Source organism: Ictalurus punctatus, chromosome 3 (genome assembly GCF_001660625.3).
Source record: "Ictalurus punctatus breed USDA103 chromosome 3, Coco_2.0, whole genome shotgun sequence".
Lineage (NCBI taxonomy): Eukaryota > Metazoa > Chordata > Actinopteri > Siluriformes > Ictaluridae > Ictalurus > Ictalurus punctatus.
This window is the reverse complement of record NC_030418.2, coordinates 26,466,479-26,486,120: the sequence shown is the minus strand read 5'-3', so window position 1 is coordinate 26,486,120 and position 19,642 is coordinate 26,466,479. Positions and strand designations below refer to the sequence as shown.

Genomic DNA, 19,642 nt, shown 5'->3' with positions numbered 1-19,642 from the left:
TTGTGTTGTAGTTTTTGGGGTTTTTTTTTTTTGTAGTAAAGGGGAGTGTTTACGCAAGTAGCTTTTGTGTACATGCAAAAATTGCTTGTATATGAAGTAAAATTACCAACATTGTCTTGGTCAGAGTAGTCTGGTGATCCAGAAAGCAAGGTTAACTTTCCATCACATAAACCCTGAACTCCAGGTTGATTTAACCCAAACACTGCTTACTCAGGGTTTTCTGATTCCAGAACACCTGTGGGAAGTAAGTTCAAGCAACCTCCTATTGGTAACTCTTGATTTAATGTGTGTGCACAGTGAGTACATAAAGACTTTACTTTTAGCCCTCCATCAGATTCTTAACATTGTACATAGTAAATTGGCTAATAATATATAGGCTTCATAGTTTCAGGTGTAATCCTTCTGGACCCAAAGAACTTGAAGCCAAGTCAAAATTAACCACAAAAACATTTCCCAAAAATATCATATTTAATAAATTTCCTAAACTGTAACCTGACTACTTGGGCCTACCGTCTATAATACCTTTTCTCTAGGTTGTATATAACCAAGAGGAAGAGGGCTGAGGCCTATAAAATGGGAGGGGGACCACCACCACCTTCAATCACTCTGGATGAGGAGCTGGCATTGTCCCTTAATCAAGGGAAACCCATTGTCGATGGGATTCCAGGGGGCAGTTCATCAGCGTCAGCTACCTCCCATGATATAAGTGGCTTGGTAAAATGTACGTGCAACATATTAGTAATATTGAGTATATTTATAATTATACTATCTGTTGTTACCCAGATGAGGATGGGTTCCCTTTTGAGTCTGGTTCCTCTCAAGGTTTCTTCCTCATGTCATCTCGGGGAGTTTTTCCTTTCCACCATCGCCTCTGGCTTGCTTGTTAGGGACAAATGCATGCTTTTAAAATCTATACCCTGAATTTATATATTTCTGTAAAGCTGCTTTGGGACAATGTCCATTGTTAAAAGCGCTATACAAATAAAACTGAATTGAATTAATAACTTTTTTTTTTAGTTTAGTTTTTTAAGGATATATTGATATTGACTGCCACCTTTTGGAAAAGGCATTTTGAAATTGGCTAACTCTTTACTGTCAATATTTGACTTTATAGTATAGTATACTATTATAGTATATCAAATGGCGTTAAAAAACCTGAACATAAAAAAAGTCTAGGCTTGAAATGGAATTGCTGGAGCACTGGCTAAAGGTGGGCAAAGCATTGTATTTGCTTAGTGATGATTATTCTGTCATTTATTGTTGAAAGGTAAAGCAATAAATACAAATGTCTTTTTCAATTACAGAATAAAGAAACCATGAAGAACACTTGACTGTTCAATTTGTGCATTAGTCTTTTAAATAGAAATGATTTTGGCAGATCACATCTAGTACCACCCTGCCATCTCTTTGGTTCACATCTACAGCCACAATATAACTCTCAATTATCCATTAACATCTTTCTTTATTCAAATTCTTTTGCTTACATTACAATATTGCTAATAAAAGTAGAACTTACATATTTGAAGAGAAGAGACTTACGTAGGATTATAAAAAAAAAAAAAAAACTGAGTGGGGCATCAAGGGCACAAGTTAAAAACAAACAAAAACAAATATGAATTTACAAAATTTCCCGAATTTATCAGTAGTTATTGGCTATTTTAATTTAAAAACCATGTAAACATTAAAATGTTAAAAAATAAGCTTAGCGTACATTTAATGTGAGAATCGGATACCTTTTGGTAGAGAACACATATGCCTGTTTTAAGTTGGAAAAAAAATCTATCTATCTATCTATCTATCTATATATATATATATATATATATATATATATATATATATATATATATATATATATATATATATAATTGTGTAGAAAAACATAAAATTTATATAATTCCACCAAACACTGTTAATCACGTGTGAACATGTAACGCTGGTTGACATTTGTTGCTAGATAAAATAGTAATCGTCTGAATTGTCGCTTCTTCATTGGCCATGTCTTCATATACACAGTAGCTTTTTAAGCTTTTCCTGTTGTATTTGTTCTGTCTAGCTCCATTCAGAAGAAAAGCAGAAATTCAATAATTGCAGCATTTCAGGTGACATTTGGAAACATGGCCTGCTCCTTCATCTTAGAAATCAGCAAGCTCATCCACTGCCAAGTTGAAATCCTGGCCTGGAAAGCAAAATATTATGTATTTATGTATTACTGTGTAGCTCTTCATCAGCAACATCCACATGTGCTTATCTAGACTGACTCCCAGTATTATGTAGTGTGTGAATTATTTCCTCTACTGAGATGGGTTATAAAACACAGCTTAGAACCTCAGGCCAGCAAAACTTTTAATCGTTTTAAAAAAGATTAAGATCCTTTTAAGATTAAGTTAGTCAATTGTCTTCCTTTCTTGTTTTCAATTATTATAAACATTAAAATGAGTAACAAATAAATATTTAACTTTGCATAGACTAACTAGAAGGATTGAGAAATGTGCTGTTACTTCAACATCATACATATTTTTATAATTAAAGGAATCAAGACAGCGTACTTTCTCCTGCTCCACCTCCTGCTGCACCTCCTGGTTTCATTTCATCCTGGGGTGTTGAGAGTAGGCCTCCAAACAGTCCTCCTTTCTTCTCTTTGTTTCCGTTACCAGTATCTCCTGCTGAGGGAAAAAGGCCTCCAATACCTCCTGACTTGCTTGGTTTCTTTGCGTCTGCTCCTCCTCCTCCCAACATGGATTTCACCTTCATTTTGGCAGTTGAAGCTGGGGTGGGAAAGCAAATATGATGAATATTAGTTGTTAAATATCTCAGTGCAATGAAACTAAAAGGAAAGATTGACAATAGCAAAGTCTGGTGGAGTCTGTTCGGTTTATACTTCATTGATAAAAGTTTTAGAAAAGCAAAAATAACCAAAGTGATTTTTATTATTTCATTATTCAATATTTAAGAAGAGAAAAGAAAAGGTCAAAGTAAACTTTAATTCTGTCCATCTATGTTCTGTACCGCTTATCCAACACAGGATCGCAGGGAGCCTGGAGCCTATCCCATGGAACTCTGGGCACAAGGCTAGACAGGGTGCAAACCCATCACAGGGCACAACCACACACCCATTCACACACTACGGACAATTTGGAAGTGCCAAACAACCTACAACGCATGTTTTTGGACTAGGGGAGGAAACCGGAGTACCTGCAGGAGAACATGACAGGACTGTATGTGGAATAGTAGACGTTCAAACTTTTTCTGTTTAGAGTTTCTCAACTTTACACAATAAACTATTGAACAAGCAAAAAACAAAACAAAAATAAAAATATAAAAAGTATGGCTGTAATGACAAAAAAAGAACAGAAATGAGGCCTTTAAAAAAAATAATAAATCCACTCACCTGCTTTGTCTACTGCAGCATCAACAAAGTGATTTATAGACATGTTTACAGGAATGAAGTCCTCAGCAGCAGAATAATGTGCTTCCCCGTGTGTATCAGTGTGTGTGTGAGAAACCAGGTTAGGGTGGATTCTTATGAAGGGTGCATTTACATTCTCTTACACCCTGAAACTGAAAGGCCATTGGCTGATTTGCTGAATGTGGAATGGAAACAGGAGGGAAGACATGATCAAGCTAGACTGGTTTCACTGGTTTACTCACTGTTAAACTATTTCACGTGCCCTTGGATTAAAGACAAGATGCAGTAAAACAGTGAAACAAACCAGAAACTCTGATTCTGAACTTTCGAAAACATTGGTGGACATGGACAGAATCTTTAACCTCAGAAAGTCCATTCATCTGTAAACTGATCTATGACTCAAGCATGATATAAGATTATTTAATGTTTAAATAATGTAAAAAAAAATAAAAAATTGTAAAAAAAAAATAAATAAATAAAAAAAAGTAGCTTTTAGCTATTCAGCGTTAGTAGCTAACCATTTTTTTTTTTGCCACTGTTAGGCTAACTATAAACCATAGACACTAAAGCACTAGCAGCCATCCATGCATCTTCACCCGCTTACTCTTTTTCGGGGTCACAGGGGAACCTGGAGCCTATCCCAGGAAGCATCAGGCACAAGACGGGGTAAGGGTCCGGGGACAGGGTGCCAGTCCATCTCAGGGCACAATCACACACTACAGACACTTTAGACACACCAATCAGCCTACCATGCATGTCTTTGGACTGCATGGGGAGAATATGCAAACTCCACACACACATGGCCCCAGCAGGAATCGAACCCCGGACACTGGAGGTGTGAGGCGAACGTGCTAACCACTAAGCCACCGTGCACCCCAGCAATAGCAACACTAGCATGCAAGCTAACATTAAAACCAGTTCCCAAGGTCGCTAGCAAACTAGCTAATATAGACACCAATAGCCAAGTTCACTAGCAAAGTATCTAACATTAAAATCAGTAGCCAAGCTTACTGGCTATCTAGCAGTAGGTCATTTGTTAGGTTTGTTAGGAAGCTAGCCAACATTAGTCTAACATTATATTTTGTAATTGGAGGCTTTAGTGTAATAGAGAGAGACCACAGTTGCAGTTGCAGTCTTAAATGCTCAGATTTGTCAAGTTGTCCTTTTTTCTTTTTTAAACAATCTGAGGTTTGATCACAGGTTGTCATACACATCATCAGGAGTCTCGAGCGTTGCTAGTGTACAGGTTTGTTTGTGTTTTGGTGTATGTGGGTTTGGCTGTGCTCAGAATGGGTGGAGGATTTCTTACTCAGCTGGAATGTTAAGATTCTCCTACTCATATTAAAATCATCACACAGAGGAAAACAGATTATACTCAGTTTGAAACAGTCCTTTTGTTCTTTAACAGACAGGTTCAGATCATCTGCTGCAGGTGAACAGATTTGTTCACCTGCTTTTTTTTTTTTTTTATCTCCAGAAGCACTTCCACACCTCCACAAGACAAATGAAATCTTTTTTATTTTCCCTTTATTATTTTCAGTTTTTCAAATGGAAATAAAAGGGAGTTGTCTGCTTAAGTCCCCATAAATCTAACATGTGTCTCCTCTTGAGTTTCGGTAGCGATCTCAGCAAAGGCACGTACTGTACTCCGATCTGCTAAGTTACTGATGAGTCACATTTAATTCAAATACACTACCAAGATTACTAGAGATCTACAGTTTATGTTACATATCTTAGCATTTGTAATATACAGTACATGAGACGTGTCTTAGGTGACAAATATTCTATATTTCAACTATTATTTTAGTTGTAAATGTAATAATATGCATATAAAAAATATTTGAGTATTCTAAATACTTTGGACTACTTATTTTTCCATTTTACTCAACATATTAACTTCATTTTACTGCGCAGTGAAAAAGTGTATATATGTTATACATTATTTAACAGATTTCAGGGTGGTAGTAATGTCTTGGTTTATAGCAATGTCAAACCCAGCTGATACCAAGTGTGACCCTCCTTTCTATATTGCCTTGTTTATTCTCAGAAAAATCTCAAGTCTTTTTTCTTCATTCTATCTCTCCTAAGGAATTTTAGGATAAATATTTCTGACAAAGTTGATATCTAACTGAAACACAAATGAGAATCCTCATTAAATCTCTGGAAATATCAAAAAGAAACCTTTCAGGAAAGACATTTTCCTCTGGGTGTTATAAAAAAAGAAAGAAAGAAAAGAAAAGATTCTGTCATCTCACACAATTGTGTGCATTGTGTTGTGTTTGTTGTTTTGATGATGACGATAAAACTGGAAAGGCATCCTCGAGGCAGGGTGTCTGTTTGCTCTACATTTATGTACATTCACATCATGCCTTCTTTGCGCACCTTTTATTTTATTGAGGTGTTTTTCTGGTTGTCAAGGTTGGTTGACAAAAATGGGGAGTGACGACATTCACCTGGGGTGTGTGCATGGTGTGCGATCACTTTAATGCTTTGGTGTATATGAACATTCTGTGAATATATATTGGCCAAGCCCAGTTCTGTTACATTTTATGTACTTTTGATTAATGTGCATGAGAGCTTCATATCCTCATCTGACACCTGACATTAATCTACACAAACATTTAGAAAGGATTATGAATTCTTAAAGACTGCTTTGGTCAATTTTGAGTCAGATTTGTGTTGATGTGTCCATGCTGATGTACGTTACAAACATAACAAATGTTGTAGGTCAATGTACCTCTGGTATATCAGAGTCACATGATGGTGATGATGTGGCATGCCAACACCGTCTAATTTGGGATGCGATTAAGAAAAAAATAATACACAACCCTGTTATTGTTGTAATTTTTAATAAAATGTATATAAATAGTGAACTAAAAACCATTTTACACAAGAGCCAAAAAAACTTCCTGTTTGTATACAGGGTATAGTGTGCTGACTTTTGCTTATTGTTTCCAATTAACTTCATTGCCATTTACTAGTTTAATGTAAATCAGCCTAGAAGGTGTCGTAACAAAACTGACACACCACAAGAAAAATTATATCAAGTGCAAATATCTAAAATATAGTCAGAATGAGCTCATATTTATCATTATGCATCAAACATATGATTAAGAATATATTTCTAGTCAATTTCCAGCTTGAAATGGTCTTATCTTATTGGCAAATTGTTTTGATTCTTCTAGAACCAAATACTAAATGATCTTACTGCTCATGTTTGAAGTAATTGTTTTTAATTAACTTTATAATGTTGCACTGTAATCTCACGATGACGAATATTAGATATAATCAAATATTTTCATTCCATTTTGCTTATGTAGGTTGAAATGTATTATTTAATATCCTCTAGCTTACTGTATTTGTTTGATGTGCTTTACTGTTTAAAAGAAAATACAATACTGGTAGGCAGTTTAATTTTTAACCAAACATTTATTTCAGGTGCTGAATTCATTTAGAAAATGAAAAAAAAAAATCATTTGACTGGAAAAATAATTCGCAGATATTTGCGCCACAGTTATAGTCAGTTAGTGAGTTGTGTTTAAGGCAACATGCATAGCTTCTGCAAAACAATGCTTCCATTTGTAATATTTCAGCTCAGTTTCCACAGTTCAATTCATTTTCAATTCAGTTTTATTTCTATAGCGCTTTTAACAGTGGACACTGTTACAAAAAAAAAAAAAAAACTTTAAAGAATAAGAACTAGGATAATTAAGAAAGGGTTGCCGAGCAGGCAGATTAGTAATTCATCACTTAGAGCAGAACTGCATTTTAAGACAGTAAGGATTGTTGTCACCTGAGCTCTATAGCATTACTTTTTGTTGGATCATTAACAGAGGATGTCATTATGTCATTAGCTTTCTCCATCATCATATTCATCCAGTCTTGCTTTATGCTTTCAGAGCTACTTAGAAACTCACTTAAATCTGTCAGGACATTCATTTTTATTCCAAAAAAGGCAGAGATGTTTATATCTTCCTCTTTAATGATAACCAAAAGCCTGATCTTTACTGCTCTCTGAGGTATTAGGCACTAGTACAAAGGGTTAGTAAGACATTGGGGTTGGGGATGCCTTTAAGCTGATACAGGTACAGCAGGTGTACTACACCAGTGTGCAAGCTGACTCAAGAGCAAAGTGTTTGGTGTATACATATCATTTTATATTATATATAAGTGTATATGATAGAACCCTAAGCATAAGCAGAATGCTGATTGAGGAGAGAGAACAGTATAGGTCTGTGTGTGCTTAGTGATGGAGGACAATTACATGTAGTTCAGAACAGAACACGCCTTCATGAAAGACAAAGAGGGACGGGAGATAAATGCAGGTGGAATCGATAGAATCGTTTTGGAAGTCTAGTTGTAGAAACCAACTTCTAAGTGACTAGTGAAACAGAGAGGAGACGCTAAGTGGAGTGTACAAACAACTGAAAATTTGACAGGGAGACGTGTGTCTTGATTTTCATTAGACAAAAGGCATTCAGGTATTATAGTACTACCACTACTTCATCCCAACTTCAGCCATTTATATATCAATGCTATTTGGGAAGTGTTTTTCGAGTCACTCTAAAAAGCTTTGGTGTTGGAGGGATCAAAACACAAGAAACAGTAGGGAACTGACTGCAGTTAACATCTTACTATCCTCTTGAACACCAAAAGACCATGTCAAGAAGCCATCGGTCCTAGAAGATAACGACCCTGAAATACAAACGGAAAAGATTTCAGTAAGGAAATGAGAGGGACAATGAGCAAGTCTAGCTTTTTAAAAAAATCACACAAAGTTAGCAAAATTGTAAGGTCTTAATTATAAGGTATTACAGCTTAACTCTAGTCTCATGTTTTCTCAAAGTGGGGTCAAAATGGGCCCACCAGACCGCGCTCACTCCACCACGGGACCTGTGATATACACTATAGCCAGAAACTGCACCGTTTGATTAAGGAGATTTTTTTAGGGGCTGGTATTATGTCTACAGGATGTGAAAATATTCAGCAGCAGAGTAGTGTGATTCATTACCACACCAAAGTTGATTATTTTCTTATAGCAGCACATCCTGAAGTGTTTTATTCTTCTTACTGATGATTATAATTTTTATTTATTAAAGAGTGAATCCTTGTACATAGCATATTGTTGTAGGCGTTATAAACAAATTTCTTACCAGCTTTTGTCTCTCTTTTTCAGTTAATAAGACAAAAAAATTGCAGCTTGTCATGTTACTATAGAAACAATAACATATTACATTACACATTAACATAAACCTGTGATCTACCTTGGAGCCAGCATTATTGTTGGAACTGCTGTTATAGAAAATTAATCAACACCTTTTGACCAATCAGAATCGAGAACCCAACAGTGCTGGTATAATTACAGGGTGTCCCAAAAGTCTCCATACATAGGGGAAATTAACACTTTTTAGCAAAGTGTTAAGTCTTCCAAAATTTTTTGTACTTATTTTATATACTTGATTTATATTATATATATTTTCAGGTAGCCTTTAAGAATGCCTTTGATGAAGGTATTGAAATCATTCTCATGGCTGGATCGGGACGCGGTCGCAAGATATAGGATGGACTTGAACAAGAAACATGTACATCACACACGACGCTGTTGCCAAACTGGGAGCTAAAGTAGGGCGAGACGACTCCATGTGTGTTTATAAAGAAATGGCAATAGAGGAGTTACATTTTGCAAAAAAATGTTAATTTCCCCTATGCATGGAGACTTTCGGGACACCCTGTAGTATTAAAGATGGCACTTAAATAGAAAGTTCAGGAATAAAAAGCTCTAAAGTCTCTATAAAATAAAGAACTCATATCAATCATTGCATTATATGTGTAAAGGGTTCAGTAGGAATTCTTTTACACTGGAAGGAGTTCATGGCTGCAAAAAAAATTGTGAATCCCTAATCCAGCAAGCATGTAATGAGCTGAAACAGTTTGTTAAATTCATATGGAGTCTATATCTATAATAACCAACTGTGAAAGATAGCATTATAAAATAGCATTTAATGGATAGGTTCTTCTGTGTGGTCTTCCAACACATCCACCTTCTCACTGTCCCCAACATATCATATATCTCTATGCCTGTCATTATTTCCTCTTCTCTCTCTCTCTCTGTCTCTCTTTCTGTCTCTCTCTTACCTATTGTCCTGCATCTGCAGCTGGCTCTGCTGCTTCTTCGGTTTGGGACGGTTCGGCCTGAGAAGAGATGGAGAACAGTGACTCAGGTATTTGATCTGAGCTTTAGAATAGGACATAGCCTCTTCAGAGCCAGGCCAGCAACTCACCAAGTTCTATAAGTTTAACCATTTTTTGTTCAATTTTGTTCAGTGTATATATACCTGGCTGTAAGAGTGCTATAAAGTAAAAGTGTCGCTGTTTACGTCTGCAGCGTTTAAGAGAATTTCTTGGTTAGCTGGGAGGACGTGTACGAGTTTGGAATTAGGGGGAAATGTGAAAACAATTTTATATCAAAACCCATGCATATAGATGATTAGATGTGGATTAGAATCGAATGATCCGTGAAAGAAAATAGCAGTGGTGAATATCCAAGGGTTCACTATAAGAAAAATTGAGTTAGCCTTCAAGATAATGCAGTCATGGGAATACGTTTGAAGTGTTATTGTTTCTCTTTCTTAAATACAACTTTTTTGATTAAAGCCTTTTGGAGGAATTGATTTGAGACTGGTCAATGTTCAAAACCTACAGTGGTGCTGTTGCATTCTTTTAAGAAATAGGCATGGCTATCGTATCAAACATATTAAGTGTCATTAAATACAAGAGAAATATCATATTCTAGTCTGCATATGATCTTGTCTTGTCACATTTGTTAAACAGGAGCGTGACTGTGTGTTGATTTCCAGTCTGCATATTTATATGATCTAGATTTCTCAATAAACATGTACGCCCTTCTGTGACTTTTTTGTTGAATAAATTTATTTTTACACAACTACCATATCACACAGTTACTTAATACTAAAAAAACCCGAAAATTTCTGGTTGTCAAAACAAATATGGAATGACCTAAACTTTGTCATGTCATTAATGCCCCAAAGACCTTAGTGTTTACTTTTTTTTTTTAAACCAGAGCTAGGCTACCAAACTAGACATAACAAACCGGTATTGATTGCGCTCACACTGAAATGCAGTTTCAGCATCGACAGTCTCTGTCATTAGACTGCCAGGAGTCTGTCTGGCCTCAGGGGTAAAGGGGGGGGGGGGGGGGGGGGGGTATTTTTGTGCTTCATGAGTTTCATCATCAGACTATATCTCCTTTTATTAAATAAATCTAAAACTTCAACTTCCTTTAAATTTTTTAAGTATCTTCCTTTGAGGTTATGAAATGGTTTGATGTTGAAAGCTCATGAGCAGGAACATAAGATCATGCTGAATGTTTGAGCCCATGTTAGCACCTCAGTGATTGGCTGTTCATCCTGGTCACAGTCGCACATGAGGGAAACAGATCAATATAAGAACATAATAAACAACGTCATCACATAAGAAAATGCAACAAAACTGGTGAATTACTACAGTTTTACACATAGAGTTTTACACATGTGGTTATTCTAGATGTGGTGTTTACCGGGTTGATCAGTCCAGTAGATGCCACTACAGTCCCCAGACCCTCCACTGCCTTCCCTGATACCTCATTGGCTCCTGCTACTGCAGCCTCGCCCACAAGATTCGCCTGTTCAGTCGTCTTCTGGGCAACTGGGAACATGAGACAATAACCTTACATACAATATTACTACTAACAATAATGATCAATAATAATTATAGTTATCAATAATAATTGTATTAACTTTTTATTTATATGAGACTTTTCATACATTTAAAACACAGGTCAAATTGCTGTACATGCATTTTCCATGCCGTTTATCCCACACAGGGTCAAAGCTTCGAGCCTATTCCAGGGAAACTGGGGCAAAAGGCGGGGGACAACCAGGACAGGGTGCAAACCCATCACAGGGCACAATCGCACACAAACTCTCACACCCAGTCACACACTATGGACAATTTTGAAATGTCAATCACATTGCCAACCACAATGCCATGCATGTCTTTGGACTTGTGGAGGAAACCCCCGAAGCATGGGGAGAACATGCAAACTCCGTGCACACAGGGCAGAGGCAGGATTCAAATCCCCAACCCCGGAGGTGAAAGGCAAACAAGCTAACCACGAAGCCACCGTACACCCAAAGTGCTGTACAGTTTGTGCAAAAAAACAAAACAAAAACCTAATTTAAAAAAAAAAAAAACATGAAAATGAAAAAGGATATAAGATAAATAGAAGGCGTTTGGTATGAAATACAATGTATAAAATGAGAATCAATGAGCTGGAGAATGTTACAACAATTATTAATGATAGTGATATTAATGATAATCAACAACAGTGTGGTGTGATGCCAATACCATCCAAACGTTATTTCCCTATAAAAGCACATTCCCAACGGGTTTTATTTGTCTTATACAACTTTATTATAACTTTTGCATTTATAGTTCATTTAATGTCGTAGAAACAAGTTAGCCTCTGTTATCACTTATGTTATAAGCGATAAGCATTCGTTCCATTCCCACACCAGCTTCTCTTTTTCTCTCTCTAATAAGGCAAAACTGCAGCTTGTCCTGTTACAGAGAATCTGTAACCATATCCATCCGTGAAGACTTTCTACCTTTACCTCTGACTGTTATAAACCACTGACACTGGAGACTCCTTCCAAAATGCGAAATAAACATCTCGACATTGAAAACTTCACCATATCCACAATTACAATTATTTGTTTATGTGGAGCATCTGCCATACAATTCCCTGTGTACGTGATTTATATAGTGATTTCTAATGCATTAGAATGAGTGTATAACTTGCAGCTGACACCACTGTCAGTGCTGATGTTATGAAAAGAAAAAAAAAGTTAATCAATACCTTCTGACCAATCAGAATCAATCATTCATCAGCACGGTGGTATAAACAGTATTATTAAATGGTTAAGTAAAATGGATTTGTGCTGTTAACAGGAATTAAAATAAGTGGTGTAGAAGTGTGCAGCTTTCTGTCCTAACCTGTGTTCACGCTGGAAACCATACCTTCCTTTGTCTTTGTACCTGTAAGAAGGACGAAAAAAAAAAGAAGGTTAAATGTAAAATTTGTAAATTCATTATATAAAGTGCATCTGTAATGGCTCAAACAAGGTGAGGTGAAGCGCTGATGTTTAATATTTAAGTAATGCACTGCAGGGGCAGTTCTTTCTGGACTTTTCTAAGCTCCACTGCAGCCGCTGCTCTATGTGTAGAGCTGGAGTTCTGCCCAGCCTTTTAAAAGCAGAGCAAATGTCAGTTACACACTTCCTCTAGATCGACAATTTTACAGGACATGAAAGATGGACTCTGAACATGCACCCTGTTGTTGTCTAATTCTGGACAACACCCACACAGCACTCTGAAATGTTCTGAATGTCCATTTTTACCCTTGCAACTAAAATCCCAGTGCAATGTGGGCCACATTCTTCCCCATCTCATGAAAATTACAAACACACTCACGCAAACACACATGTCAAATAAAGCGCTGTTCTTGTTCTCCAGTACAACGGGCTGATTTAGCACCAGGACATGCACATTCCAGAGAGCCTGACTACCGCTGGGGGGACAAACACAAAGGCCTGGGTTTTATAAGGCTGCTGTTGGGATCAGTAGAAAGATCTATTTGAACATGACTCACACAATATCGGATGGCATAACACTGTGAGTGGTAGTCCATATAATAAATTAAATGGAGGATGGAGGGAAAGGTAACATGCTAAAAGTTCTGTAGTTCCTCCACAGGTTACAGGAAGCTCTGAGCCTGGGTATGTTAAAGATTTCATTCTTGACAGACATGCAATTGCTGAAATAAAGATTTTTGTGCCAGTTTTATTTATTTATTTGGACAAAATTGATTTTCTTTTGCAGAAATGTACTAAATGCATAATGTAATTAAGGGAAAAAATGAAAATGACCTCATCCAGGGTGTCCCCTGGCTTGTGCCCTGAGTCACCAGGGATAAGCGCCATTCTCCGAGTGACCCGGTGTAGGATAAGTGATATGGAAAATGAATGGATGGATGGATGAAATGAAAATTGTGAATGTATAATGATGTTTGGCTTTTCATTTTTTTTCATTTCCCCCTATTTTGGTCACCTCCCAATTTCCAGCCACCAGCTAGCTCTCCCATATCATACAACAGCTACCAACTGGGGAGGGTGACGGCTAACACGTGCGTCCTCTGAGAGACATGAAGCCAGCCAAGTGCATATTTTCGAATTGCTGCTCATGCTGTGTCACAGGGCAGAGGTGCTATCTGCCCTCTTCCACATACATGAGTTCACAGGTGCCCAGGATTGGCTAGCGTTACTGTGAATGACAGGGGAGAGACAGTATGCAAGCCTTTCTACCCAGAGAGCACAGACAATTTAGCTCAATTGGCTGTGGCATCATCGGGACAAACATTTTTCTGTTGGAGCCCGGGCTTGTGTACAATGTAATGACCAATTTGTGTGAATGATTGTGTGTGTGTGTGTAACAGTAAACGACCTTCAAAATGATCTAAAGTAAAATACATACTACATGTATTCATCAAATAGCAAAAATGTATGACTGGTTTTGATTATATATATATATATATAAGCAGAGAACATATATATATATAATATGTATCTTATAATAATGTGTTTTAATGTTTAATGTTTAAATGGCACTTTGGAATCAAACATCAGGAATTTGAAATGCATTTCAGATATGCAACTATACTGCATATGCATGTACAGTATGTGCAGTATTGTCTGACCTCTGATGCACTGTCTATCTAAAGCTTTTACCTCAAGCTCTAATGCACTCACTCCTCCACCCCTCCCTTAACCCAATCTACCAGTTCACTGCTTTTTTGCTTTTTTTTTTTCTACTCACACAGCTCACTTTATAGACGTGTCTGAGAAACCACATGCACACAAGCAGACAGTCTAGAGTACACACTAGCAAATAGAGGGAATATATGGATGAGACACACTCATATCTGTATCTCAGAACACTCAGCCACATATACTAACACATTGTGTGTTTGCAGTACCAAGTGTACCTTAGCAGAAGACAATAAAAATGATGCACAAGGAGAGATAAGCAGAGAACATGCTCATAACCTGTATAGTACACTACCTCAAGAGTACTCACAATAGTGTGCCATAGGGATGCAAAAGTTCTCTCTTATTACTGTTGAAGCAGCCAACATTGTCAGTGTGTTGCCACTTCTCACTCACTCCTTTCATTTCTTACAGGGCAGAAATGTCATGCTGGAGATGTAGACATTACCATCACTTCTACCTCAGACACGCTACCAGTTCTCCACAGACACTGCTTTCCATTTGCATTGCTGTAACATTGCTCAAGCTCTGCAGCAGTTACAAGCTTTCAGTCACATGTGGGTTAAAGATAAAAAGGGTTAGTACTGTCATAAAGTGCAACGGTATTTAATATTAAAATACGTTATTAATATTAATCTTTTAACAATGATAAAAAAATGTCTTAATATTACAATTAAAATAGTAACCTGCAATAGTATAGTATGGTACAATAGTATAGTAAAATAATAGTATAGTAAATGCAATAGTATAGTAAAACAAATAGTATAGTTTATATAGAGTTGGACTTAAAGTCCATTTAAAGAAGTTTTATTCAATGATATCTGATGGAAACAATTTGATTGATAGTTTAAATAATATTCATGACCTTATAAGAAGTTATTACAAATAGAGAATAAGGTTGGAGTTGGAACTATGACAGCAAAATATACAGAATGTACAACTGTGGTTATTAACTATTACAGTGTGACTTTTCTATGTAATTCAAGTAGTATAGGTAAAAAGTATCTTTTATAGTGAATTATATTTCTAACGGCTGACCTTTCTGACCTTCGAGCTTGAATTAAAATTTTATTCTATTACAATTTTATTTGTTGTAGTTTTTTTTTTTTTTTTTTTTTTTTTTTGATCCATATGTGAGAAAATATTTCAAAAATATTTGATAACTGTTGCTTAAAAAGCATGTGTATGTATGTGTTCAGTTGAAGGTTTTGGTCTTTGCTAGTCCATTAATTTGCTGCACCCTGATCATTCCGGTATGAATTGATCGTATCTCCCTCTGGTTCCCACCCACTGCGGTCAGTGAAAGTACAGACAGAGCCACAGGGCTGTGCGGGGTGACTCAGGGACCACAGCAGGGTTATTAAGTGTGTGTGTGTCAGCGGGGACTGCTGATTACTCCGGTTGATACATAAGCAGCTGATCAGAATGACAGGCAGGTGGGAGATGCTGGTAAATCCATAGGCTTTACAGCTCTGCTCACATCATGATGACACACGCCAGCATTAATAATGACATCAAGGACTGCATCCAAAAAGCATCCCGAAGGAGGGAGCTCCAGAGCTCGATAGGGTTTACAGAAATAAAGAGTAAAACTGTCATGAAATAGCATTTCAGTTCTCATCATCTATTTTTTCTGTATATAAAAAGGGGTCTCCAGACCCAGTAGTAAGTCTTCTTTCTGGAGGAGAATTGCTGGTAATGCAATTTTCTCAACATTCGAAAATAGAACACATCGTGATTATTTATATACGGCCGAAAACGACTCTTTAATAATGTTAAACCTAGACGCTTCAGGTTGAAATCAATAAACAATATACAAAAAAAACTTTTATTCTGGACGTACCGACATACATGACACCCTCCTTGGTTTTGGCAGCAGCCTCCTCCAACCCTTCCTTGGTCTTCTCAGCTGCCGCTACCACTCCCTCCTTGGCCATGGAGAATCCCTTCTTTAGAACATCCATCCTGAGAGCTGTGTAGATTTGTGAGTGACTTTCAGTTGCTTAGTGCTCAGTGTCTTATCGCAGCTCACTTACTCTGTGTGTGTGTGTGTGTGTGTGTGTGTGTTGGACTGCTTGTTGGGTCCTGGGTGAGTGTGTAAGAGAGTGGCTCTTATGAAAGCAGGCTTGGCACTGAGAGCTCAGACAGATTGAGACACCCTTAACAAGTAGGGCAGCAGAGTGGATGCGAGGGGGGAGGAGTTAAAACAAGTGGGTGAAAGCGCAATTTAGCAAAATTAATTAGAAAAACACAAACATCTTTTCAGCAGATTATGTAGAATGGATAATTATTAGTCATAAGGTTGACTCTTATACATTATCCATTAAGTGATATAATTTCTTTAAAAAAAAAAAACAGTAAAATAATCTTGCCTTTCATTTCCCCTTCAGTATTTAATATTAAGCCTAATTTACTTTCTTTCCATTATAAATCTCACTATTGGGTTCCCTTTACAGATAGCATGTACCGAACATAGTGATATTGTCCTAAAATTTAAATAATTTGTTTAAAACGCTGAGAGAAATGTAGTTTAATTATAGTTTTAAACACGGTGCTCAAATAAAAGTATTTCCACTCTTTCCAATATTTCATTATTACCATGTGTATGAAAAGTGCTCTAGAATAAAAAAATTATCCTCATTTTTAAATGTAAAGAGATTTAATTAACGCACAAGGAAGAGTCAAACGAAAACCTTAAAAGTCCAACATAAATTTGGAGCATTTGCATCGAATGAAATGGAGAGTATGCAGAGTATGCACTTTGGGTTTGCAAAAAATAATGCACAATTTAAAAACAAGACTTTCACCCTTGTATGAACATACCCTGGCTCATAAACTAATAACTAATTATTCTGCATGGCCATTCAGATGCTCAAGCTTATTTCTAATGTATTACACTGCTGTAATTAGATGAACTCCGAGAGCACAACTGAGGAAACAAGGATGTGCAGAGCTATAAATAGACCAATTGCTGCTAAACCTGAGGACTTATTTTTAAACTTAACTTAATATAAAGGAAGTAAACGTGGACATGGAGTCAGTCCAGTCTGGGAAAATGACTAAAGTGTGGACTTATATACTCATGAGTGCTGCACTGCACGGACTGAGACGTGTATCCCTTCCACACTTATAGAGTGATCAGAAGAGCTTATAGATTGTATTTGTGAGTCAGGCTATTTATGCTTTTGATTGAGTGGATTATATAAATATTGAATGAATGGGAGATTATTTTGTGGTTTTTCCTTATACTTGTATCTTTTCACATTTTCCTACCATTTTTATCTTACCACATTAGTCTCTGGTATTTCAACTCTGACTCTGCAGATTCTCCTCTAGCACTGAGCGTCTGTGTCTCTCTGCCTCTACCACGCCCTGTTCGACAAACTGGAAGAAAGCCAATGGCTATATATAGAATGCTGCATTCGTCAGGACATTGGGAGAATGTAAGCTGATACTGGATCCTCTATGGATGTGCTCATCATCTGCATGGATGCAGCAGAAACGGAGACCCCGTGCCCATCGATGTGGTCCTTACAGGCATCTAACAGGGACATGTGGAAATTTACCACCATAATGCACCCAAGTGACATACAGAAAATGTCATCCATCAATAATGAGAAGTACTCTAAAGATGTGGAATTGGCACGAACATCTCAACCACGAGATGAATTAAGAGATAAATCTGCCCTCCTTCGCAGGAAGAGTCTGGTGACTCTCATAAAAGGCTTCTTAAAAGCATCTGTAGTGTTGTCCACATCCTGCAGTGTTTCGGATTCAGCTTCTTTTAAATGAACAAAACAGTTACTGTACTGTTTTATGATCCAAGACAGGACTACCATATTTATTTTGTGAAAATAAAATTTAATAAAGACTATTATTTTAATTCTTGTAAGCCTCTTTTCACCTCAAAGTCTTAAAGGAATTCACCAGTGTTTTCTATATCATAATGTTTGATTCCCGACAGCAGAATCTGACACATTTCTGTGTACTGAAGAAATAACGGAAACCTAGATTACCCAAAACTCATAATAAAAGTCTAAGGGCAGTACTTAAACTGTCAAATATTTTAAACATGTGAATATATAACACAAATACAAAAAAAACAAAACAAAAAAAAAAAAAAAACAGGATCCAACAATAAAGGGCTGAAGGTTATAAGGAGTGTCTTACAAAACCTGTTCTTGTGTATTTTCACACCAGTTAAAGTCAGTCCGGTTACTTTTGCTTTTTCTTACATGTGTAAGGCACTTTAGTATTTATGTTTGTAACACATAACCACAACTTTCTCCTTCCTGAATAACCTTTATGGAAAAAATGACATATTTTCACAGTGATTATGAGAACGAGTAATTGCACGTGAAACCATGTGAATGTGAGTTTCCATATATACCCTGAAATCAAATGCCACATGTGAACTCAAATAAAGATGTGAGAACATTACAGCTGAAAAATTAAACCTAATGTCCTTCATTTGAAAAATTAACACGTGAAAATGAATTAACCATTTGAGAAAAGACATTGAAGGTAAACTTTAATGCTAGGGCAAACAAATACATTCTGCACAATTGTGGCCTTCAACTTTATGACAACACTTTGGGGAAGAACGACATATGGGTGTGATGGTTAGGTGTGTGTGGACACCAGACCATCACACCTTATAACGGTTCTTCTACCAAACTGTCACCACAAAGTTGGAAGCAAACAATTGCATACAATATCTTTGTATGATGTAGCATGACAATTAGCCTTCAATGGAACTTAGGGTCTTAAAGCTGTTTCAGCATAACAATGTCCCTGTGCACAAAGCGAGGTCCATGAAGACATGGTTTGTCAAAGTTGAAGGTAGAAGAACGCAAGTGAACTGCACACAGCCCTGACGTCAACCCCACTGAACACTTTTGGGATGAACTGGAACACTGACTGCACCCCAGGCCTCCTCGCTTGACATCAGTGCCTGAGCTCACTAATGCTCTTGTGGTTAAATGGGCACAAACCCCCACAGACACTCTCCAAAATCTAGTGCAAAGCCTTCCCTGAAGAGTGGAGGTTGTTATAACAGCAAAGCAGGACTAGTTATGGAATAGGATGCTCAACAAGCATCCATACGGGGGTGATGATTTACTTATTTATTTATCACTGTACATTTTTTTTGCCTTCAGAATGAATTATGGCTCTGTTCTCATTATGCCCCATTAAATCTCACTCATCTCCAAGTACTGAATAACAGGAAGCTTTGGGACTGACAAGTACCTCAGCTGACAGCTCTTACTGTAAGAGCGTGGTGAAGCAGAGAAAAACAATAGAGATGTTTAATATGCTCAGAACTAATGTGGAGAAGAGACTTTCCTTGTTG

General features: G+C 37.0%; 2 protein-coding genes across 3 annotated transcripts; both read right to left on the bottom strand.

Moving 5' to 3' along the window:
• Window positions 1–1,559: 1,559 nt before the first annotated feature.
• Window positions 1,560–3,543, bottom strand: zgc:193505 (uncharacterized protein LOC559113 homolog). Its single transcript, XM_047154031.2, has 3 exons — window positions 3,389–3,543; window positions 2,547–2,765; window positions 1,560–2,176 (listed from the first exon to the last, which is right to left on the bottom strand). The coding sequence occupies exons 1-3, from the start codon at window positions 3,429–3,431 to the stop codon at window positions 2,133–2,135; spliced, it is 306 nt and encodes a 101-aa protein (XP_047009987.1). The 5' UTR covers window positions 3,432–3,543; the 3' UTR covers window positions 1,560–2,132.
• Window positions 3,544–6,815: 3,272 nt separating this feature from the next.
• Window positions 6,816–16,438, bottom strand: sncga (synuclein, gamma a). 2 transcript variants are annotated; one of them, XM_017463586.2, is made up of 6 exons: window positions 16,133–16,438; window positions 12,461–12,502; window positions 10,983–11,110; window positions 10,813–10,833; window positions 9,542–9,598; window positions 6,816–8,101 (listed from the first exon to the last, which is right to left on the bottom strand). In XM_017463586.2, the coding sequence occupies exons 1-5, from the start codon at window positions 16,251–16,253 to the stop codon at window positions 9,542–9,544; spliced, it is 369 nt and encodes a 122-aa protein (XP_017319075.1). In that variant the 5' UTR covers window positions 16,254–16,438; the 3' UTR covers window positions 6,816–8,101. The 2 variants fall into 2 exon arrangements, with proteins under 2 accessions (XP_017319075.1, XP_017319076.1); XM_017463587.3 differs by lacking the exon at window positions 10,813–10,833 and having other exon boundaries at window positions 16,133–16,432.
• Window positions 16,439–19,642: the final 3,204 nt, after the last annotated feature.

Bases quoted from the DNA above. Each gene is read 5' to 3' on its own strand.
- sncga (XM_017463586.2), bottom strand. From the start codon at position 16,253: ATGGATGTTCTAAAGAAGGGATTCTCCATGGCCAAGGAGGGAGTGGTA. The intron at 12,503-16,132 runs GTACGTCCAGAA...TCCTTCTTACAG, and splicing joins GGAGGGTGTCATGTATGTCG to GTACAAAGACAAAGGAAGGT. The intron at 9,599-10,812 runs GTGCTAACATGG...ATCTCTTCTCAG, and splicing joins ATGAACAGCCAATCACTGAG to GCCGAACCGTCCCAAACCGA.
- zgc:193505 (XM_047154031.2), bottom strand. From the start codon at position 3,431: ATGTCTATAAATCACTTTGTTGATGCTGCAGTAGACAAAGCAG. The intron at 2,766-3,388 runs GTGAGTGGATTT...TTCCCACCCCAG, and splicing joins TGCTGCAGTAGACAAAGCAG to CTTCAACTGCCAAAATGAAG. The intron at 2,177-2,546 runs GTACGCTGTCTT...TTTGCTTTCCAG, and splicing joins AGGAGGTGGAGCAGGAGAAA to GCCAGGATTTCAACTTGGCA.